General features: G+C 39.5%; 1 protein-coding gene across 1 annotated transcript in view; it reads left to right on the top strand.

Moving 5' to 3' along the window:
• The first annotated feature begins 2578 nt into the window (after window positions 1–2578).
• LOC149005126 (Rab3 GTPase-activating protein non-catalytic subunit) overlaps window positions 2579–24812 on the top strand; it is a 43255-nt gene continuing 21021 nt past the window's right edge. Inside the window, exons 1-3 of the mRNA XM_089167701.1 lie at window positions 2579–3078; window positions 15961–16095; window positions 16346–16534. Of these exons, the coding sequence (XP_089023827.1) occupies window positions 2731–3078; window positions 15961–16095; window positions 16346–16534 (672 nt within the window). The 5' untranslated portion in view covers window positions 2579–2730. The remainder of the gene's footprint in view (window positions 3079–15960; window positions 16096–16345; window positions 16535–24812) is intronic.

Raw genomic sequence — 24812 nt, 5'->3', positions numbered from 1 at the left:
TGAAACGAACCATTCCGTTTTATCAGAGTGATCACAGTGATGAAACGGAATGGTTCCGTTTCAAATACCAGCAGAACAGAACCATTCCGTTTTATCAGAACGGAATGGTTCCGTTTCAAAGTATTTCCATTTCCTCTAAAATGTGTTAAAAAAAAAAAAAAGACATCAAATTCGTCATTCAACCAAATAGATCACATACAAATTGTCAATCATAAAAAGCATAGTTTTTTTCCAAATCCCCTTAAATACAAATTGTTAACCAAATTGTTCAATACTTTAAATTCCTCTAAACTTCTTAGAAACACCTATAAACTTCTCATAAAAAGCATATTTGTTCCAAATCCCCTATAACTTGGTGCCAATCTCTACATTTTTCTCATCCACTGGAACAAATAAGGGCTTTAAATTGGATGAAGACTTGGAGGAACTGAGGAAAACGGATTCAATGGAACAAGATATAAAAAGTGAAGCAGGCTCAAATAGGCCTCTTTGCTTGCATAGAAAATTGAATAACCTGGAAATCCCTAGAAGGAATGGTCTATTTGAGAAACTAGAGTGCAACAATCCATGGGTAGTCACAGGTGAGAACAATTTATTGGCAGACTCTTTATTGGGTGCTTATCAAACAGCAAGAGAATCATAAAAAACAGATTAAGATGACATGGTTTATAAGCAGAACTTAGATCATGCAGAATATAATTCCCAAGGAATCAATCTTCCGGCAGATCAACTCACACAAAGGATTGAATTCTTATAAATTAGGAAAGCAGCTATCTTGCAAATGGACAACAGGAGTGGGACCTCGTATTGGCTGTGTCGGAGACTATCCATCAGAGCTTCAATTCCATGTTTTGGAGCAAGTAGACTTGTCTAACAGAAGTGTCAGAGCCAACTCCTCTTCAAGGAATTCATCAGGCTTGAGCTCGAAGGTCTCCACACCAACCACATCGCGAAAAGAAAACACAACAACAAAAAAATCTGATATCAAACAAGGGAAAATCCCTAATAAGTTCTTTTGTTAGCGTAGACAAGTTAGGGAAATTCTTTGGCATTCTTTTTCAAGATTATTTTTTTTTTTATTCTTTTTGTAGATCAACAACAAAAATTCTATGTAACCTGTACGAGGTACACCCTCCCAAGTCGTGCAAAATTGTACCAGAAGTGAGTGCTCAACTTGGCAAGAGTATTAGATTAAAGCAAAGAAGGCAAAAACATAAGGATCTAAACAAAAACTACATTTGCAGGAATAATCCTTGACACCATAGATTGTGTATTCAAAATTAAGGAACATCCCCAAGATTAGAGATAAAAAGAACCACCCAAGTTAAGAAGGGCTGCAGATGCTTTTTAATCAACTCCCCTACAAGGTTATGTAATAACAGCAGAAAAAATAACAACAAAAGTAAAAACAACCATGTACAAACTACCCACTGATCTACTACATTTAAAAAGATCACACAATTCTAACGCTAGAAACAAAATGAAGAAGATCCATAACAACATAATTCAACATGAAGGACAGAATACTTCTAGCTCTGTAGATCCAAAGCATGAAAGGAATAGGACATATAAATCTTACTGAAACCAAATTGTTGTTCAGGTTGAATCCTAGTGAAAACCAGACTGAGCGTGTTCTTGAACAACCTTTGTATCGTTTAGACTCTCAGAAATCTTTAGAAGTGGAAAAATCAACCTTTGCACATGGGAGAGAGTTCTTGAACAACCTTTGTTGTCTTCGATTGCCGGGAAAGCTTCATCGAGCTTGGAAAAAACCAACGTCTTCCCTTTGATTTACCATCTTTAGATTCAGGGACAGAAGAAAGTTTGATCGATTATCAAATTTGGGAGGGAGAATAGCCATGTGAACGAAGAACTACCGAGATAACGAAACTGAAGAGAGAGAGAGAGAGAGAGTGACGAAGCCTTCAAAAGCCCTCTTTGTGGAAGAGTTGCTGAGTTTTGCCCTGTTCGCACCTTCATTTTCTTTTTAAAAAACTCAATTTTGTAAACCTCGGTTTTGTGTTTTTGTAATTGTATGTTGTTTTTTAAAACGTATTTTCTGTAATTGTATGGAATATGATTACAAATACATATTATGGTTTTGGACGGTTTAAAGCAATTGAGTTTGAGTCGAGCCGCCCACTCGAATTGCATTAATACGCTGGACCAAACCATCCAAATGAACCTTGCTTTAACACTTTTTTTTTTGGTAACAAAGGCGCTTTATATATAGAAAAATTGGGGTGGGATATTACATATGCCGTCGGTAAGGATTGAACCCATGGGTTTTCAACCACTCCACTATTTTGCCACTGGCAAAGGAAACCCTGCTTTAAGCCTTTAACACTTGTTTTTATTTTTTCAGTATTATAATCAATCCAGCCATCCGATCTTAATCGGACGGCTGGCTTGACGGATGGCGCATGACCCAAACAAAATCCGGCGGAGTCCCTCAGAAGTATTAGGAAATGTGAAGGTAATTATGCCGGTTGAACCGGCGGTCTAGTCTTCGGTTCATTTCGGTTGTTCCGATATCAAGCCTGGTGGCCATACGACAGGTAATCGCCCTCCAGCGAGAAGCAAAATGTTTCCGTTGAAAACGCTTTGCCGACGCCAAGGGTAAAGAAGCGTCAAGCCTCTTTCTTTCATCCGTTGATCTCCTCATTCTCTGTGTCTGCTACCTATCCTTACACTTCTTGCTCTGGGATTTGGTTCTATAATGGTTTATCGATGGCCAAGAGGTCGCATGTGACGGAACTTGGCTGCATTGCTTGTGAAGAATTGTCCGAATTTGGGGCTGGCAAGGAAGGGTGGCTGGTCGACAACCCCTCCCTTCTTACCGCCCTCGACACTCATTCTCTCGCTCTTGCTGATCGTTGTAACATTCTCATCCTCGGCTGGAATGAAGATGATCCCTATAATCGTTCCTTCAAGATCCGACCTTCTCTGTCCCCCACGGAGGGCGAGATTACCGCCATCGAATGGCTCATTTTTGATGAAATCCGTGCAATTGCCATTGGAACCTCCAGTGGGTGTCTGCTCATCTACTCTCTTGGAGGCGATCTAATTCATAAACAGGTATCTTCAATACCAAAGCAAAATCTCCTTATTTTTTGGGTGTGTGGGTGTGGGTGAGTAAAGACGGGATTCGGACTCTGTATAATTTTACGCTACAATGTTTGAAAACTAAATTATTTTGGGAAAATTATATTTTGATGTTTTTAGTTGGTAAAAGGTATGCTTTTGTAACCTGTTTCTCCCGCATCGGACGTAGCCGAATATGAGGTCGAAACATAAGCAACTGATTCTGACCTAAATTTTTTTTAGTTGAACGAACTTAATTTTTTCTTTGAGATTGTAGTCCATATAAATGTCAAAAATATAATTTCCTTGCTTTGGACAATGAAAAAAGCACAAGATTAGTTGCATCTAGTTAGTTGGAAGGTACACTATGATGAGATATGCTGTTTATACCTTCAACTCTGAATTGGAACATAAGATCCTGTATGCTTGTGCTAAACCTGTGACAGAAGTTATATTACAAGAGCTGGTTTAAGTTACTAAGAATATTTCCTCACAACATTCTTCATATACCTGGGTAATATTCTCGTTTGCTTGGGCACTTTTTTATCATTCAGATAGTGAGTGGTGTCTACTTTTTGTATTGATAAAAGTTTCCTTAAAATATTTTCTTAGATAATTTAAAATTTCACTGCAAATTATCATTTCCATTTGAACATGTGGCGGACTTCAAAATTCACCGATGATTGATTTTAAAGAGATTGATAATTCAAAGTGCAAAGCAATTTTCAAATTTAAATCGTTGTTTGGCATTAATAGGGCTAACTGTTAATCCTCCTTCTCACCTAAGTGAACCACAGGTTCAATTCAATGAGCTAACTTGCTTACAGAATAGAGTTCTACTGAGATTAAAACAACCACTTGGAGTTTTGAATCTTGATCAGAATTACTCTTGTAACCATCATGAGTTTCCTTTACATTTAATTGCTTTACCTCCGCTATAATATATTATATGCATCCATATTCTAAGAGCAATCTAGAAAATCAACTAATGTTCTGAAACAAAGTCTATACAAGATTTTAAATGTTCTTAAAGTTTTTTAAAGTAACTTTAAAGGCAGTATCTTTGTCCTAACCATAGTTATAGCTGGATCAACTAACATGCTTCAGATTGGAAGGTTATTGATGCTGCATAAGTCAACAATCGTGAGAAGATTGATAATGTTCGAGGTGACCTCTTTCTTCCCTTTGGGAGCAACATGCTTCAGTAGGTGAAGTAAGAGCATATGGAAAATATCTCTAGTCTTATGTGGAGGAGTGGTACTCTTAACATATGAATTTGTTAACTACTTCCTTGCAGCATTAAGTTTTCATTGAGATAGTTTTTTTTTTTTTTTTTGGCTGAGCCTGTAAACTTTGACTTTTTCGTATTGGTTATAGAAAAGAATATAATTAGGTAAGAGAGGGCAAAGGAAAATGCAAGGAAGAGATAATTGGGTCTGAGGATGAATTGGAAACATGGCCCTGCTTCCCCACCATTCCACCACCACAGATTAATCCTCCTCCATCTCTAAGAGCAGAATCTACAGAAAAATCACTACTGCTGAAGTACACCCCTCAAAGGATCCAGAACAAGTTCATCAAGGATGAAATTATAGGGAGAAGAGAAAAGGAAGACAGAAAGCCTAGAAATTATATGGAGAAGAGAAAAGGAAGACAGAAAGTCTAGAAATTATATGGAGAAGAGAAAAGGAAGACAGAAAGCCTAGCACTTCATTGAGGATCTTTACTTACTGAAGTGCAGTTAGGTCTTCTGCATTGAAGAATTTTTTTTCTTTTTTTCCATTCTCCAATTAGCTAAATCAACTTCACCGTTTACCTTGATTTAATCTCATATCATTGCTTTCAAAAACTCATTGCCTTGGAGAATCAGGCCAAATTTGTTGCCACACCTTGTGCACTAGAGACCAATTCTGTGGCTAAAATTTTCTTCTCATGGTAGTCTTTTTCCACTCTTCTTTCTTGTCTCTAGAGAAGTCTTCATCCAACTTATCTAGTTCAATATTGGGAGATTCATTAGTCTATGTTTTCTGGATGAAATGACCTGTTGGTGGAGGGTCGATTAGGAGAAGGCATGATTCAAGATCTTGACTTTGAGGCCCATCTCGCAAACTCTAAAAAGTGTGTTGGCTGGTCAAGTTGGTGGAACCTTTTTGATGTAACTCAGGTTCTGGGCTAGTCTTCGGATCCTCTCAAATTGAACCAGGTAACAAATAATGAATCCCTGGGAAGTTCATTTATTTTGGTAACTTGCAGGGAACAAAATTTAGAAAAGAGTAGGGTATGGGATGAATTTGCGAAGGTTGGGGTTTTAGTTATATCTAAGATGGGATGGTTTTGATGAAGAATATGGGAAAGTTTCAGTTAACAAAGATCCCTCGATGGGTTGGGTTTAATTGAGAAAATTATATCTTGGGTATGGAATGTGTTAGGGAAAATTAGGGTTTTAACAAGCCCAAGATAGGATGGTTTTGGAGAAGAAAATGGGAAAGGTTTAGATTAACAAAAATCTAGACGGATGTGGAAAGGATTTAGGGTTTTGGGAAAAATCAGGGTGATGTGAACACGATTTTAGGGTTGGGGTTTCTAGATGGGGTTCCCAAAGAATTAAAATAGGGTGGATGAAGTGGAGAGGTGCGTCCGGGGTCTTATGTGATCGGCGTATTCCATTAAAGCTTAAAGGAAAATTTTATAGGACCGTTGTTCAACCAGCTATGATGTACGGTGCAGAGTGTTGGACTGTTAAAAAGAATCATATAGATAAACTCAGTGTAGCATAAATGAGGACGCTAAGATGGATGAGTGGCAAAACTAGGATGGATAAGATAAGAAACGATCATATTGAGTTGGGCTGGGAGTTGCTCCCATAAGTGATAAGCTTAGAGAAAGTCGTTTGAGGTGGCACGACCACGTTCAACAGAGACCTATAAATGCTCCTGTACGGAGAAGTGATATAATCCATATTGAAGGAACTAGAAGAGCTAGGGGTAGACCTAAGATAACCTTAGGAGAAGTGGTGAGAAAGGATATGTATAGCTTAGGCCTTGTATCTAGCATGACCTCGAACAGAACTGATTGGAGGGCAAGAATCCATGTAGCCGACCCCATTTAGTTGGGACAAGGCTTTTTTGTTGTTGTTGTTGTTGTTGTTGGTTTCTAGATGGGGTTCGTTCCCTAAAATTTAGGGTTTGCCCAGAATCTTCCAGCAGTTTAATGGGATGATGTAAGGAACCAAGGATGATTATAAGACTATTATGGGAAGATCAATCTAAGATTTTTTGGGAAAGATCTATTATCACAAATCAGATGGGTATGGGTTAATTTGGAAAAGGGGCAAAATTAGGGCTTTATCGAATCCCTATGGGATGGTTTTGAGATATCCAGATCACCCTCGGGTTGATGCTAAAGAAGAATAAGACAATTTGGATCACTATGGGGGGTTGTTTCTTGGAGATCTTGGAAGAGGATTCTTGGATCTTGGACAATCTTCTCAAATCTTTCTTTTCCTTTTTTCCTTCTTCTCTTTTCTTTTCCGTTTTTCTTCTTTCTGTATTCAGATTCTGCTGCAAGTCAGAAAAGGGGGTGGGAGGGGTGCGATAGATAGACGGGATGGAATGGGCAGCTGTAGGGTAGGGAAGAGGTGGGGGAGGGGCTGGGAGGTGTGGCAGAGGGTAGGGGAGTTGCAGGGGTTGGGGAATGCTGCTGCTGTGATGCGGCAGCAAGGGGGAGGGGTCCAGGGTGGTGCGTAAGGGGAAGGGGAGGGCTTGTGGGGGTCTAGGGGAGGTGGGGGATGGCCGTGGGAACTAGGGAAGGTGAGAGAGGGGCTGGGGGAATGCTGTACTTACCTGTTTAAGGCTACTGTTGACTGTTAATTGTTGCTGGAATTGTTGAAGAAGGATGCTAGACAGTGTTGCTGATCTTAAAGAAGAAAGCTTGACTCAATCCACCGTGGCCCCCTCAAACAGGAACCATGGTCCTCCAAACTCAGTATTCTTATTCAATTTTTAGACTTAATTTTACAAGAAAGAGTAGGCTTATTTATAGCTTACTAAAAGAACTGAGAAGAAAGAGTAGGCTTATTTATAGCTTTTACTAAAAGAACTGAGTACCATAGCTATCCGAAGGTGAAATGGATGGTATCTCACTAAAATCAAGTACTTGGGGTGTCGTTCAGCCTCCTTTCAAGGGAAGGGAGGCCTTCACTTGCCACGCTTCCTCCCTCACTTGACCCTGACAATGAAGCGAGAATTGAATCAATTACTTATTTCAGTCAGCTTGCTCTCAAACTAGCAGTACTGGAACCGACCTCATAGACACGATTCAACTCGATTCCTTGTTTGCCTCCCCTCCATTCCTACTCCCTTGCTCTTGCTTGCTTGACTGACTCACTAACTCCTACCGGGACGAAATCCTGCAGCCAATTGCTGGCTCTGAATAACCAGCCCAGCATAAGCTCAATTCTTCCATAACATAACGGGGCGGGGTTGCGGCGAGCCGAATGATGTAGGTGCACAAGAGTGCTTCGCGCCACAACCATCTCTGTTTTATAGGTTACACGGACCGATGCCTGCTGCTTCATCTGGGAGAAAAAAAGCCTCCTAATTTAGGTCTCTTCCTCTTCTTTAATGGATGGGAACTCATCGAATTGAAAGGATTTCGAATGAGTTGAAAGATGGCAAAAACCCGCCCCACTTGCCCTCTTGATTGAGTTCTTGTTCTTGTGAGAAATTCAGTCTGAACTTTATTGGCTCCATCCTGAAACCAGCAGCTGCTTCTCTAGTTTCTTGGTCAATAATTAGATTTAATTTTACAAGAAAGAGTAGGCTTATTTATAGCTTACTAAAAGACCGTAAAGTGGGATTCCCTTAACAGATGTAATGAACCCTATTTGATACATTCTGAAATAAAATTATAAGTAACTTAAAACTCTAATTATCACATGCTAAATTCTATTAAATTAAGAACTCTAATTGACATGTGTTGGACTAAAGACTCAAGTACTCCTCTTAATTAACTCAAACTGGACTTCTTAACTGACCAAAACTCTTCGGAAAAATAGAAGATTAAATTCTGAAAATAAAAATCAGCCACTAAATTAGGGCTAAAGTGACCAAATACCCCTTCTGGAGGGTTCAGCCAGCCATGGAAGCACCCATGGGGCCCATTCTAGGGTTTCGGCCAAGGGCGGAATTCTAGTTCACATCACAGGGTTTAATGAAAACTAAATGGGAAGGAAGGGTTGGGGAAACTCACGGTTGATCTTGGGAAGGTTTGGAGGCTTTCTTGGTTGATATTGACTTCTCTCTTGCTTTCTTGATTTTCTTTCAAGGACTCTTAAGCTGTTGCAGGATCTTGGAGTTGAAGAAGGAAGAAAGCTGCAGAAATTCAATATGTAGCTGTGGGGATCCTCCTTGGAACCCATGATTCCAATCCTCCTTCAATGCTTGCAATTTTATTAATCCAATCTGATTTTTTCATGAGGGAGTGGCTCTCTTTTATAGCCAGCCTTACATTGAAGGAAAATAAACTAGGACATTCAAAACTCTAGTAGGCTTACTCAAAAAACTCAACTACTTTGTCATAAAAGAACTTTATAACTTAGAGGACTCCAATCCAAATTCTAAGAGTAGATATGAATTCTTGAAAATAAGGAAATTAAGATGGACTCGAATTTGGGGATCCCAACATAATTGGGAGTCTCACCTAGAATGGGAATCTTAAATAAATTGACCAAAACAAAACCAAACTCAATAATAAAAATATATATGGACTCCAACAGTAGTCTGCATCTGTCTAGCCTTACTAGGGCTCCTTAGAGGGGGGAAATGACCAAACCACCTCTGGATAGAATTCGGCCAGCCTTTTGGTACGCCAGTTGGGCTTGTTTCCCTCTTTGATGGTTTTTTTTTTTGGGGGGGGGGGGAGATGGGGGAGGGGCGGAGGTGGGCCTGGTTCCATCAGCTCTCCCCTTCTTGCAAACATTCATTTCCTAATGAATGTGCTTACCATAAAATTCTAGATCAATCCTCTGGAGATTTCCTATTTAAACTTGTCCTCGCATCTTGCAGTGGGTAGGGAGTAACATGTGCGTTGCTGCTTGCACCTTTCCCAGGCAAAACTTTGACAAGATATGAGCACTAGGAATGAAATCGTCAAGTCTGGAGACCTTTTCCAAGAATCATGGGGATATGATGAATTCAACATGTTTAGGTTCAGAATCAGTAGTTATGCCCTTGGGGTCTTCTCATTCCACCACTTCTGCCAATGCTGCTTTCTTGGGTATGCCATCATGAACTCTTGTAATGCCATCTCCGTACTTGAGTTCTTCAGGAACAACTTGAACTTCAAAGGCTCCTAGGGGAATGTTCTCAATTACTTCTTTCTCTTCCTCTGTGGTAGCCTTGCTTGCCTTGTCGTTGCTTACTGTGTTTCCTTTTGGGAAAATCAGGGTTTATCAAAACTAAACGGGAAGGAAGGGTTTGGGAAAATCTGTGGTTGATCTTGGGAAGGTTTGGAGGCTTTCTTGATGGATCTTGACTTCTTTCTTTTCTTGCTCTCTCTGTCTTTTTGGTTTTTTTCTTTCTTTCTTCTTTTCTTTTCTTTGATTTCTTTTTCTTTTTTCCTAAGCTACCGCAAGATCAAGGAAGGGAAGGGAAGGGGAAAGAGAAGGGTTGGTTGTGCAAGGGTTGGGGGGTTGGTTTGCTGCTGCTGCAAGAGAAAGAGAGGGGTGGGGGTGGTTGCACATCAGAGGAGGAAACAGGAGTAGGGGAGGGGCTGGGTTTTACTTGTTCATAGAGTGGACTGGTACACTCTAGCTCTGTTGTAGGGGAGGACTCTAAGCTGTTACAGGATCTTGTAGTTGAAGAAGGAAGAAAGCTGCAGAAAATTCAGTACTCAACCGTGGGATGGAATGCACAACTCAAACTCTCCTTCAATGCTTGGAATTTTATTAATCCAGTCTGATTTTTACAGAAGGGAGTGGCTCTCTTATATAGCTTTACATTGAAGGAAAATTAGATACGATTTTCAGTTGGAAAACCAACTAAAACTCTAATTGGCTTACCAACAAACTCAACTACTACTCTACTACTTTGACATAAAAAACTCTTTAACTAACTCCAGGGGACTCCAAATTTTGGGAGTAGTTATGGATTCCCAAATTAAGATGGACTCAAATTAGGAGATCTCAACATTACTAGGAATCTCACCTTGACTAGGACTCTTAAATAAATTGACCAACACCAAGCCAAACTCTAGTAAAAATAGATATGGACTCCTGACAGTAGTCTGCATCTGATCAGCCCTACTAGGGCTCCAAAGAGGGGGTAAAATGACCAAATACCCTTGGACGGAATTTGGCCAGCCCTTTGGTGCGCCAATTGGGTTTGGTTCTAGGGTCCATCTTTGATTTCTTTTTTGGGGGTGGGGGTCGCCTTGTTACATAACTTTTTCCCAACTTGCCTTTTCAAACACTGATGACCTCAAATTGATGAAAAAAATAAAAAAATAAAAAATAGTGTGATTGTAAGTTTCACTTTAGATCCAAAGTTGGAATGTGCTACAGTGAATTAAAACCTTAAAATGGCATATTGTATGCATCATATACTCATGTTAATGCTCAGAGTTCAAAATTCTGAGAGTCTAATACATTACACATGTTCATAGTTCAAATTACAAAGTTCAGATGGTAATTTAAATCATCAAAGTTACATCTTGATAGTTGATGCTATGTGTTAAGCACATTGTCTCATCTGCTACATCATCTTGTCTCGCTAACTGGAGAAAGCGACATATCTTGTTTCTTGTACCATAGGAGAAGGGATCAAATCAGTTAATTGAAGAGGATTTTTGACTGTAAATTTTGAATTAAGCCTTTAACAGCCTTTTTCCCTTTAATACTTATACTTTTGTTTTATAGGTTATCATGTTCTGAATTCTATATTTGTAGTTTAACAGCCTTTTTTCGCCTTTATATTCTTAATTCTGTTCAATTATACCGTGGTTTGTTACCTACTCTGTTGTTAATATAATTCATATATTGTAAGAACATCCGATGTAAATTATTTGAAGGAGTTCCATAGGGCCTAGGGTTGATTACCCAAACCCTAGGACCCCTAATTCAAACCAGCGGCATTTTGGTAACTTTGGCAATATTCAGCTTCTTAGGTCTGGGTTCCAGTGAGTCTAGTTTGTTGTCTAGACCCTAGATCTATTTTTGTTTTATTATTTCGTTTAGTCAAAGTTATTGTAAAGCCCTAGTCTAGGTGAGATTCCCAGTTATGTTGGGATCCCCTAATTGAATCCACTTTGATATTCCTACTCCATATCTACTTTTAGAATTTGGATGGAGTGGAGTTTTCTAGAGTAAGTTATGGAGGTTTCTCGTGCAAGTTAAAATCTTAGTCAATTAGTAGTTAGAGTTGGAATTGGTTAGCCTGTTGGAGTTCTAACTAGATTTCAAAATTTGAGCCCCCCCTCTCTTATTTGAGGCTGTAAATCAAACTTTGAAACTGTGTAATCACAAATTTAATTTAATGAAAATAATCTTGAGTTTGGAGGCAAGTCAAATTGTAGCTTCTTGGGAAGGCCATGCCGGCAGTGTGGGATCATCTTCTTCAATTTCCAGCTTAGTTCTTCAATCTCCAGCTGGAATTCGGAATTCAACAACTACAGCAGTCCCCTAGCCATCTCTAAGGAAGTACAGCCCCTCCTCCCTCTTCCCTGGCTCACACAAACCCTCCCCCACCCTTCCCCTCTATTGCAGACATCCCCAACCCCCTTGTAAATCCTGTGACACCCACCCTTAGGACCCCTCCCCCTTCAACTTTAGTTCATCGCCTGTCCTTCCTAACCCTAAACCCTTAGTACAGCTCATCCCCCTTCTCCTGTCTCCCTCCTTCTTAAACCTGTGGCAGCTTAGTAAACCCTAAAAGCTTAAATGCAGGATTTTCCCTAACCCTAGAACGCCTGTAATTCCCAAACTCCAACTCCAATTGCATTCCCCTTTTAGTATTAGCATCCCCACCCCTTTTCTCACGCTCGACCCAAACCCTAGCCCAATCCAAGCTTTCCAAGCCCTTTAGGACTCTTCAAACCAAGGTTGTAAAAGCGACAAAGCGAGGTAATAAAGCGATAAAGCGCCAAAAAAAGTGAAGACGAAGTGGTGAAAGCATTCTAGCGTTAATTTTTTGATATTTGATCCAATCATCCAAATATCAAAAGTTACTTAAAATTCCTTTCATATAATCAGTATATAAGATTGGAAAATGAACATAGTCATTAACTTCAAACATAGCAACATCAAAGTCACAAATCAAACTTCAAATCTGTACACTGCATCTTTCCCACTCAAGCCAACAGGAGCAAGTGCCTACTGCTGATTCAGAATAAAAATTGATAACACACCCAAAAGGAGAAAGAGAAGAGCATGTACCACAAAGCAGTGTACCTCATATTGAATGCAAAATTGAATGATAATACTATTATATGAAACCTGAAAAACTATAAAGGCATAGACTTGAGATCCTGCAGTCTATATAGTACACTTGGACAGTAACCATTCTGTTCTAAGTTCTAACATCAAAGCACGATTGCCAAAACTTGAAGAACTAAGCACAATATATACTACTTATATGCTACTTAACTTATTAAGATTACAAATTCAGACTAAAAAAACCTAATGTCGCCTGAGAAGAAGATAGTGCCGGAGAGGAAGACCGCTTCACGGGGGGGGGGGGGGACTAGAAAAAAACAAGTTGGGGAAAGAGGGGCTGACTTCACTTACCTTTGACTGGAACTGAGAGATGCCCAGAAGTGACGAAACAGAGGAAGAAGTGAAGAATTGAAAAGGCCTGCAACTACCCACGATGACATCTCACAGTGAAAAAAAAAAGAAAAAAAGAAAAAAAATCCCGGCAATGACAGCTTTGCAGAGGCAGTGACTTTAATCCTGATGACTTCACTTACCTTCAACAAGAGTGAGACGCTGCTGGAAAATCCCGTGAGGAGCAGAGGGTTTGAGAGTGAGAGAGTGGAGACGATTATTTTTGATTTAGGATTTTAGGTTTCTTACTTTCTTTTCTTTTGTTTATATTTTATTATTTTTCTCTTTTTTAATTTGATTCCATGTATCACAGTTAGTATAAGTAAGCCAATAAAATTTTTGTGATTGGAATCCCCTTGATGCAGTTATTATTATGTACCATTGATTTTGGTATCTTTTATAAAAAAGGTTAAAAAGAATAGAAACCAAAAAAGCGATCGCTTGGCGATGAAGGCATCCAAAGTGCCTGCCTGGACGCCTAGGCGACGCCTTGGTCTACAAAGTGGGTGCTTTTTTGATTTCAAATAAATCGACTGTCGCTCAGTCTTTTTTATACCACTTGGATGCTTAAGCATCACTTTGACAACTATGCTTCAAACAGGCTAAACCAATTAGGTGGACCTAAACTTGTTAGATTAACCTGAAATTACAAAACACAAACAACAACAACCCTCCTAAGCCCAACCAAACCCAAAGACAGCATCCTTTAAAAGCCTAACCTAAGCTGAACTTCAAAAATAGCAGCAGCTGAACCTACTACCCTCTTCCCAACCCTTTAAACCTTTGGAGCTTAACCCTAAAACTGAATTCCAGATTTGGGACTTCAATTATAGCAAGGGTACAAGCTTTTCAACCTACAATTCATTGTTCTAAGCCTGGCCAAACCCATCTTGGGTACTGTTTAGTTCATTGAAAACCTAATTCCTCCTAGAAATCTCCTATAAGACAGCTGGTTCATCGAGAGAGGGTCCTGGAGTAAGCCCAATTTTTGGCATAATATTGAAACTCGAAATGGCTTACATCAGTATCATTGAACATGATCCTTAGGTGACACTTTATTAGGATGTTGATCACGTTGGAATGCCTAGTGCCTTGACAAGTATGTTCCAGAGTTTCCTTAATTTTTTTCTTTTCTTTTTTTATTTTTTGGGTTGGGGGGGGGGGATGGTGGAGGAAATGCATAACCATGCAGAGAGAAACCCAGTTGCTTTTGTATTCAATCCTGTCCCTTGGATACAAGCAATGCTCATATTTAAAGATGTAAAATTATTACTCTTAACTAGACTCAAACTGGAAAAGAACTTGCAAACCAAATCCAAAACTAAGTAGCCTATTCCCCTTTTTCTTTTTTTTATATAGAATGAATAAATTGTCTATTCTTAATTGTCCAACTTGAACAAGTATGCAATTTCCAACCTTTGTTGTATAAAATCCAGGTAGGACAAATTCTTGCTTTGGCCCTTGAAATGGGTCAAATTTGTCTAGCTTGGCTAGAGCAACTGCATCACCCATCCAGAACTCTAGTCGCCTCATGCATGCGTAGCTTTCCATTTTCCATCAGAATGGAGAGCGAATAGATTGGTATTGCTGCTGAATAGCGTGGAACTATCAATATGGTAAAGAGGTTAAACGTGTAGGACATTAATGATATGGGACTGGATTTAAGTGCTTAAATCAAGAGAATACCACTTTTTAAAATATTTTACTGTCATCTAAGAGGTTTGTATTTGCATTTCTTATGTGACCACCTTGAATAACATTAAGTTATTGAATACTTACTTTACCCTATCTATGTCAATATTAGACAATAGCATATTCTTTAGTACTTAGTTTATTATCTTAGAGTGTAGGATCTTTTATTTATTCATATATTTATAGAAGGGTGTATACCTGGTGCACTAGGCTCATGCCACTGTGGGAAAGGCTGATTCCTGAGTCGAACCTGTGACCATGGTGGGAGATCTTGCTCTCGAGCGAGATCTCACCACTCCAAAATAGAGATATCTCGACCGAGATGGCGAGATCTCGGTCGAGATCTACCAAAATTTTGGCGTAATCTCGATGGCCCATCTCGGTGGGTTTTAGGGCCCCGGTTGGGCTGAAATTTGGTATTTAGCCTATTTAAGGCCTTTTGAAGACATTGGTAGCCTTAGATTTGTGAGAAAATAACCCTAAGTATGTCTTCTAAGTCGATCCTATGTGTGAAACCGAAATGCTGTGAAATGCAAGGTTAAACAACATGTAATGTAGAGATATCAAGTAATTCATTTCATCAACTATAAAGTATCAAATACATTACACATCAAACTATCAAAGAACTTAAATGTCTTCAAAATTTTACAACCATAAGAAGTTTTAGACTTCTAGAAAGTCATAAATCATCATCCATAAGTTCACAATCACAATAGTATGTGAGTAATAAGATTACAAGATTACAAGACAACAAGAGTATCACTCAGCATTCTGCATCAACTGATTCTGAACGGTGGCCACATATGACTCCCAAGTCAACTCATCACTGTAGTATTTCACATATCGGTTTAAATGTCACATTAAATTGGTTTCCATGAAAGTGTAGATCAAAGCTTGTGGATCAACATATATTTACACTAGACTCACACACCCATTGTTGAACATTCTATTTGAAAAAATTCAAATTTGGGTAAAATCTTACCTTTGTTGAAGATCTAGTTGAATTATGCTTGAATGATGATAATTTGATGTTATAGATGTCTTAAAGATGTTTAGAAGTTGAATCCCCAACAAATTCCGACAAAAAATCAAGTTTCTGGCAAGTTTTGATGGTTTGCAGCGAGAGAGAGGCGAGATCTCGCCGACATATGGCGAGATCTCGGTGAGATGTGGCGAGATCTCCCATCTCTCAGATCTCGTCTCTCCTCTCATCTCACTATCTCAAAATAGCAAGATATCTCGCGAGATCTTCCACCATGCCTGTGACCACTATATTGAAATGGAGCAATTAGCACCTTATTGTTGCATGGTCTATTGTCATTATTTGTTAAAATTTTTGACTCTTGTTTATTCTTTTTATACAGAATATATATCCTGGGCGTGTACTTAGGTTGAGAATTCGTGGAACCAGGAATGGTTTTTCTCAGAATACATCTTCAGAAGAGGTTTCTGTTGTTATGCCAGGTGTAATAGCACGCTTTGATGCATCAGTTATTCAGGTATGTCAGTTCAGTAATATGGAGAAAGTGCTGTAATAAAATTGCATTTTTGATGTAGTGATGATCAAGCAGATCCAACAATTATGAGTTCTTTTCTTTGAGGAGGGAATGGTAATTGCTCAAAAATAGACATTTGAGAGCAAGTTTAACTGTCATTCACTAGAATATTTTCTTAAACTAATAGATTTCTTATGAGTTTACCTCATGGAAGTTACATGTATCTCATGCAAGTCACATGTATTGGATGTAGAGCTTGCTCCAACGTTGGTTTCAAGAAGCACGTTCACACTGGGATCAGATATTACAAAAGCAAAATCCAGAGGAATCGGGAAACTCGTATGGGAGACTGCAACACCAGCTTTGGAATGTCAGCAAGTATGGGACATGTGTTGATGCAGCAATTACAGGGATAATGCCACCTCCACTGATGGAACTTCAGGTTAAATAGCTTCTTTATAAGCTGTATAAGTTAACTATCAATATTTGAAAATAATTGCCAGGATCATATGCTCTGGAGTGATGGCCTAATCTCAATTGGCTTATGCCGTTCACAAATGACTTCTGATTGGCATCAGTCATATTCCACTTATACACTCTATTACCCATTTCTGCTGTTTGTTGGTGTTAAAAATTTCTGTTAGACATGTTTGAACCACTTCAAATGGCTTTTCTTCATCTCGGCATATATTGGATTTTCTTCCCTCGGATTTGTTAGCAATTTTGTTTTCTTTTGTCTTGCTGCTTACCATCTCAACATCCTTAGATGTGCATGTTTGTGTCCTGTTTATCTGTTTTTGCTACATTCAGGTTCGTGTAACTTCTGGCCTTGTAGCCATCTTATGAATGATATTTGTTTCCGATAAAATGTTCTATCCAGTTCCAGTATCCGCATAAAATTCCAGAGCCTTCTCTCAGTCAATCTCCCTGCAATAATTCTGGAAGTGTCAGTCAATGTGCCTCCTTAATTACTGAATTACTATTTAACCATTGCACCACTGAGATCAGCCTTCTGTTGATCAATTTTCTTGTCCCATTCGCATCCCTAGTTACTTATTTATCCATGTTTACGACCAATGCTGTACTTCTGCTGCTACTTTTACTTACGTGTTCTAGTAAAATGACAATAATAGGTAGATTATTAGAAAGGTAGTAAATCTCAGTTCAGCCAACCGATGGGGCTGAAACTATGATAAGTGGAGGTCCTAATAGCTGGTTATGCAGCTAAAATAACAACTGATGGTTAGATTAGGAGAATCATGTGTCAACATGGAATGGAAAAAATGGATCTGTTGGTCAGATGCTTCCTAGATTCTGGTTATGGTAGCATGGGTGCTGAAGGATAAAATATAGAAAAGGAGGCCTATCCAATGGCTGCGAAGGAGACAAAAAACATGAAGTTCCTACAACTAGAATTGAACAGAACCAAAATTGCAGGAATAGAAGAGCTAGAGAAAACCTGAAGAAATTAAGTGTGTAGCAGACAAGTAGCAGCAGGAACAAAATAGTAATGATAATTTCCAAAGGAGTTCTAGAAATCATTGAATGATAGGCTATGATACAGTGAGCTTACCTGCTGGAACTGATAGAACTGTGAAAAAAAAAAAAAAAAGAAGGAAAAAAAGAAAAAGAAAAAGAAAAAAAAGGAGGCCGTGAATCAAGAATTTCGGTTGATAGATGAAGGCGTTGGTCCATCGTGCCTTAGGGGTAATCATCTGCGCCAGTGTATAAAAAGACATTTGAAATTCTTACAGTTGCAAGGAGAGCTTATGGACAAAAAATGAGCATTCCGGCAGCTTTTCCACTTATGATCAGTGTGGTTCGAGAACTTGTAAGGTATCTCTCTCTTTCGAAAGGGTGAGACGAAATGAAGGATGAGACTCAAGAGCATAAATCTTGGTTGAGTCGAGATCATGAACCAAGTTTGATTCAACCTGGGTCTTGATCAACCCAACCCTTTGATATATCTCGCTTGAGTTGATATAAACTCCTCAAAACTCTGGCGAGATATCTGACTTTCACTTTATTACTTCTGGTTCTTCAAATCTTCTACTTTTGTTAGACTTTTTTTCAGAAATCTTGGTCGGAGCAGCTCCTCCATGTGATTAAGATCACTCCCACTCCATCTAGGGCAAGGATTGAAGTCTTTTTCAGGCAAAACTTCAATGTGTAATGTATTAGACTTGTTTGAAGTGAAGTTTGAACATTAGATTATTCATAATATTGCTTATGTGATGCATACAATAGGCCATTTTTGGGTGCGTCTTCAGCCTAGCCATATCAAGCTTGGTGTGGGAACTCATATTTATCTTACTTTTCATTACTCAGAGGTTCATCACTATGTTTAGGAGTCCTGAAATAGGGTGGACAGCAAGTATTAGCCACAAAAGACACCTAAAACCCATTGAGTTGGGCATCAAGTTGGGAAGAAATTTTTTTCCTAACCTGGTGAGATCATGCCAAGATCTTGGTTTTTTGGCCGAGCGAAATGGCTACCAAACTCGAGATCTTGAACCATTGGAAGAAGTCATGGAAGAAAGGGGGAATATGACCTGGCTTTACCACCAATGCCAGGGGAAAGGCCACCTTGAATCCCAATCTAGGATTCACCACCTTGGAGTTGCTGCTGCTTCACCACAGCAGCCATCAAATTGCATTTAATAAGAGACAGTATAATTGCTCTCCCTTTACTTGTGTTTATATATTTAATGCTGTTAGAAAATGAGTAACTCTTCTTAAAGGAAGATCTTATTTCTTTTGCTATTACATAAAAGGAAATAACGGAAAAAGTAGCTACTGAGGTAGCTGTTGGCTTGACTAAGAAAATATCTTAAAATTTAGAATAAAATGTAATCCGTATGAGAATATTTCAGCAGACCTTCCAGCAATATCCCGACAGATCTTCAGACTCCACACACTTCCAACAGTAGAAAAACACACTTTTGAGGATAATATTTGACAACAAATATGGGAACTACTAGTAGCTATCAGTCTTTGAAGGCAGCCCACACATCATCTGATCTTAAAAGCATGTTTTACTAAAATCACTTGATGTAGATATATAAAAATGATTAAAGAACCTTTAGGAGGATGAATGTAGGTAATGCACAATGCCTGAGTGAGTCTTAATAAAGGTCCGAAGAGCTTATGAGGTTGTGGTTTATCTTGGACTCTTGGTAGTTGTATTAACAAACTAAAAGGAAAATGCCAGATGAATGGTGAGAACCATTGTGCTTTTTTACCAAAATAAAGCTGATTTTTTATTGCTGAAATAACTATATAGGCAAAAAACTTAATGAGTTATACTATGAAAATATGGGTGAAGATTATTGAAATCCAAAAAAAAAAATTTATTGAAATCCATGAAACAGCAAACTTTTATGGAGAACAAATATGATATCCCAGGAAGATTCATGACAAAAGCTATTCACTTACTTTGGTGACTGATAGAAAGGTCTATAGATTGCAAGAAGGGTCGGTCCCTGGAGAGTTGATCTGATAAGAACTGTATAAAGTGTTTCAAGTAAATTATACAGACATAATTGAAGATATATATGATGGTGTGTTGACTAGCGGACGCAACTGTGTAGGACTGGAGGATCAAGGTGTTGAATTCAAATTTACAGTTTGGTTGCGTCAAAGATCTTTAAGCACTTATCTGTTTGTGCTAGTCAAGGGAAGGGTTAAGGATTTACCTGGTGTGAGATGTCACATTGTTCAAGGAACCCTAGATGCTGTCGGAGTAAAGGATCATCAACAAGGGCTTTCTAGTGCGTTGTAGATTTTTATCCAAGATTTGTATCATTTGATGATGCCATGTGAATCGCTACAAACATGTAAAGTGTATGGCTAACCCAATAACGAAAGTTTTGTGAGGGGATTGGAGCAGGCTACCATGAACAAAAGTTCTTCTTTCTAAAGAGATTTGATTCGGAACTATTATATGTCCTCATTCAATATGAGATTTCATGGTGTACTATTTTGCTGGATACTGTTTGGTGGATGACAAAGGTTACGCCAGATTGGAGTTATGGAAACCAAACTTGGAAGAAAAATATTCTAAGTATGTTAGGGCAGAAATTGAGGTGGTGAAAATTAATGAGATGGAGGTTATGCAATTTTTTTTTCCTCATGTTTTCGGCCTCACTGATAATTAAAGGTGGGTTATTAGAGGATCACATTTCATATAGAATTAAAATGGGCTGGATGATGTGGAGTGGTGGCTCGTGGTCAGTGGGGAAAAGCTCGATTTTTCTGCGACAATGGCACTGGGAATTGTTACTTAGTTGGGAAAACCTTGCTTCCCTTCTCCTTTGTGTTACTCTCCCTGGTTTCCGTCTCCACTTGTGGTGTGATGAAGGTTTGAGCATGGTAGGATCTACACTAGGTACCACCTTATACTTGGATGCCAGAACACTGAGTAAGGAGAGACTAAGCTTTGCCCTTATTTGCATTGAAGTTCCTATAGAGGCTTCCCCGCCTTCATCCATCACCATCAAGGAGGAAAAGGGGTTTTCATTCACCCAACAAGTGCATTTTGAATGGAAACCTACCACATTGTCTGACTTGCAAGGATGTCCTGCCATCACTCATGCATGACTGATGCTTGACATGGGAGTGTTGCGGCTCTCAGACTAGCCCCTACCTCTGTTTCCCTGGCGGAATGATGGGAAATTCCTCTGTGGCCTGTGAGCCTTCTTGTGAGAGATCACTGCAGTATTATAGCCGGAATTGCAAGGGGTTCTCCGGTAAAATAACCTCTTTGAAAACTGGAATTTATGAAGAATCAAAACTGATTCTCCTTGTCTGATGAGATCCTTGAATAGATTGCCCCAAACTCCCTGCTGCCTTAGCTATGGGACCCCCAGATCCTGTCACTGACCCCTGCACTGATCCTGCTGCCTCTGCTCCCCTCCTTCCTTGTGTTTCTTCTTCATCTTTTGATTTCTCTGCCTGTTTACCTGCAATCACAGCCCTTGCCTCTGTTTCCTTGGCAGCTGCCTTGCATCAAAACCTCCCTCCTATCTCTTCTTTCCCTGCCGTCTACTCTCTACAATCGTAGACCTATGCCTCCTGCTCCCTGCAACCATAGCCTTCTGCTAGCCATTGCTCCATCTCAGCTCTCCTCCCTCTGTTGTAGAGAGATTGCTCTCTTTCACCTTTTGTTTCCTCTCTCCCTCTTGTGGGGCCCACTCATCAGCCTCTCCCTCACAAGAGTTCCCACCCCTTTCCTCTTGCTCCCCATCGCTTTATTTGGACTCAGATTCTATCTCACTGCGGCCCACCCAACAGGCTCTCCGCCACTCGAGTTCTGCACCCCACTCCTCTTGCTCCCCATCGCTTCATTTGGGCTTAGGTTTTGCCTTGCTGTGGCCCACTCTTCAGTGCTTACCCACTGCAACCCACCTGCTCGCCACCTCTCCCCTGGCCCACCTCCAGCCCTTCCCCCATTCCTCCTCCCGAGATCACCTCCCCCCCCCCCCCCCCCCCCAACTTTTCAGGCACTGGCCGACCCATTGGTCCCCCTCCCCTAACCCTTCTTCGGGCTTCACCCAACCCTCTTCAGGAGTCTATCTTGACCCTATTTTGGTGATTGTAGGTGGCATTGACTACAAGCATGGGGGTTCTGCTGACATTGATACCCCTTCTCCTCCTCTTTGAGATCGTAGGAGAAGTAATCATTCTACTAAAGGGCACCAACACCTTGATAAAGACTTCAATGTTGAGCTCAAGCCTTTTGGGGAGGAAGAAGAAGAATAGGAAAACCTAGTTTGGAAATTTGGGACTTCTGGGGAGTACACAAATAGAAAGAGGAAAGGGGGGAAACGGAGTTTAGAGGATTGTAAAAAGAATAGCTGATGTGAACCCAGATTTAGGGTTAAGGGTAGTATTGGAATTTTCCTAAATCTAAGGGTTGCCCAGGAATTGCCAGCAAATAGAATGGGTATCGTGGGGCTTATGGGGTATTCTGTTACTCTAAAACTCTAATGTAGTGTGAACTCGGATCTGGATTTTTAACAAAAATCAGAAACTAGGGCTTTTTTATTTCCTTGGGGGGGGGGGTTGTTTCAGCTAGGGGCAGAAGGCCTGCACTTGCTGTTCTGTAATTTCAGAACTTGTTTCGCTGGTCCGTGAGTGTAGGGTATGGGCAGAAGTTGAAGTAGTTTCAGATTTCAGAAGTTTAAAAGTAATTTGCAGAATTTTCTGTTGAAGATGTAAGTGCAGGTAACTTGTGACTTAGGGAAATAGGATTTAATTAGGTAACCAACAGTAGGACTAAAGCCTAGGGCTAGGTGATCCTACAACAGCAACCAGAAGTCTCATCCCAACTAAACCTTGTCCCAACTTAATGGGGTCGGCTAAATGGATTCTTGCCTTCGAATCAGCTTTGTTTGTGGCCATGCTAGAAACAAGGCCTAAGCTATGCATATCCTTTCTCCCCACTTCTCTTAAGGTTATCTTAGGTCTGCCCCTAGCTCTTCTAATTCCTTAAATCTGTATTACATCACTTTTCCGTACAAGGGCATTTACAAGCATCCGTTGAATGTGGCTGTGCCACCTCAATCGACTTTCTCGTAGCTTATCACTTATCAGAGCTACTCCCAAACATAAAAGAAAATTCTACCGTAATTGTCAAAATTTTGGTTGAAATGTCTGCATTTTAAAAAAATGAAACAAAATTCCAATTATTTTGGAAAAGTTGTCAAATTTCGGAGATTTTGACCATTTCAACATTCCAATTTTTTTCCCCTTAGTTTTTGTTGATTTTTATCCCATTTTCACCTAATTTCCACAACCCCTTTGCCTTCAAACACCTCCTAAGCCACATCAGCTACAAAGAAACTCCGACAACAATAGAATGTGAAGCATGAGCCATGCCCAACAATTCCAAACTTCCCCTTTTTAATTTTTGTTTTGTTAATGCCTTAAATGATCTTGTATTGCCTTGAAATTAATATATGTTTAGCCTAGGACTATGATCTATGATTGTGTTTTGTTAAACTTATCTTTTTATTATTTGCTACCATTTTTTCATTTTCTGATTTTAATAATTATTTTCTAAAATTATATATTTTTATTTTATTTATATATGATATATAGGCTTCAACTTAATATAGGTGAGAAACCATCACTAGATCTAGTTGGTCATTTTATTTTATTGACTTGTTGTACATGTAACCATTCTATCAAACAATTCATGTATGCTAATGATTCTGTGCCTGTATGCAATATAGTTTACACTTGTCGGAACCAATCATTTGTTAGTATACTTGAATGATAAATTTTCAATGGTTTTTTTTTGTGGCAAAATACTAGTTCCATTGTGTTTATTTATTATGCTTGAAATAGGTAGTATGCAAAAATCCAAATCATTTTGAGTCCATATGAGGCCCGAAATTGAAGTTCCAATTTTCAGAAAAAAGTATCCAGTTTCGACCAAAACATTGAAATTTCGGATTTTGCAAGGTTGAAATTACTGTTTGGTCAAATTTTCTTCTTTGCTCCCAAACCAACTCTAATACGATCATTCCTTGTCTTATCCTAGTGGGAGGAAAATGATGCTAAAGGGGATGGGGAAGATGGATTGGCAGAGGGGCGGGCTCTGGTGCTATCACAGGGAAGCAAAGGAGTGGGTGGGGACCTACGGATGCAAGGGGAGAGATGGGGAAGGGCTTGCGTGAGAAAGAGGAGGGGGTAGGAAAGCTGTGATGTGGGGGAGGGGATTGGACTAAGCTGGGATTGATTTGGATCTGTTGTCTGATGGCTGTAGTCGGTGGAAAACTTGCTGGAAATTGCAGAACAGAATTCAAAAGCTTGAAGACACCTGCTGGAAACTTGAGTGATGCTGAATATTTGAAGAAGATCTTCTAAAATTCGCTGAGGCCCTCTCAAAACAGGAACAACGGTCCTTAATAACTATTCATTCAATCCAACTTGAGAATTACAATGAGCAATGATGCTTATTTATAGCCTTTACAAAGAAATAAGAACTTGACTCAAACTCAACTAAGACTTTGATACCAACTTAACTACCACTTACAATAAAAGATCTCTTCTTGAAATTAAAGACTGATTTATCTATAAGTCCTCTTTAGGAATAGACTCCCTACCTTAATAAACCACAACCACTTAATAAAGATAAGTTCTAATCAAAGGCAGCCTCCTAAAAGATAGGAGCCATCTTTGTTGAAGAATCTTATCATATTCACAACCTCACCAATTCAAACGCAAGTCAAATTAAGAAATTAAAACCAACACAAAATCTAAAAATAAATCTGGAAATAATTCCAGCACTGAAAAGAGGGCTAAAATGTCATAAAATACCCCTGGAATGGGGTTTGGCCAGCTCGAGGAGGTTCTTGGAACCATCTTGAGGGCCCCACCTAGGGTTTGGCTGGGGGGGTCTTTGTGTTCACATCAATAACTTGTTGTTAATGTTAAAGAGCCTCTGGAATGCTTGGATTAGTTGCTGAACTTGCAAGCATTCCAACAGTTTTGAAGCTTCTTTAATGGAGACAAATGATAAAGCTTGGGGGAGTCAGAGAAGAGATAGAGGGAATTAGTTACTGATGTGAACCAGATTCTAGAGTTTAGTGGTCTAAGATGGCCCTAGAATCAACCTCACTCTGGGATCCTTTCTCTTGGGAACCAGCAGTCTTGTAGGGTTGTGAATGCCTTTGGAGGTTGGTGTTTGATGGTTTCTAGAGTTCACAAGGTTT

This window comes from Hakea prostrata, chromosome 9, assembly GCF_041222555.1.
Source record: "Hakea prostrata isolate BN-2017 chromosome 9, UWA_Hpros_2, whole genome shotgun sequence".
NCBI lineage: Eukaryota > Viridiplantae > Streptophyta > Magnoliopsida > Proteales > Proteaceae > Hakea > Hakea prostrata.
This window is presented reverse-complemented; position numbering and strand designations above follow the sequence as displayed.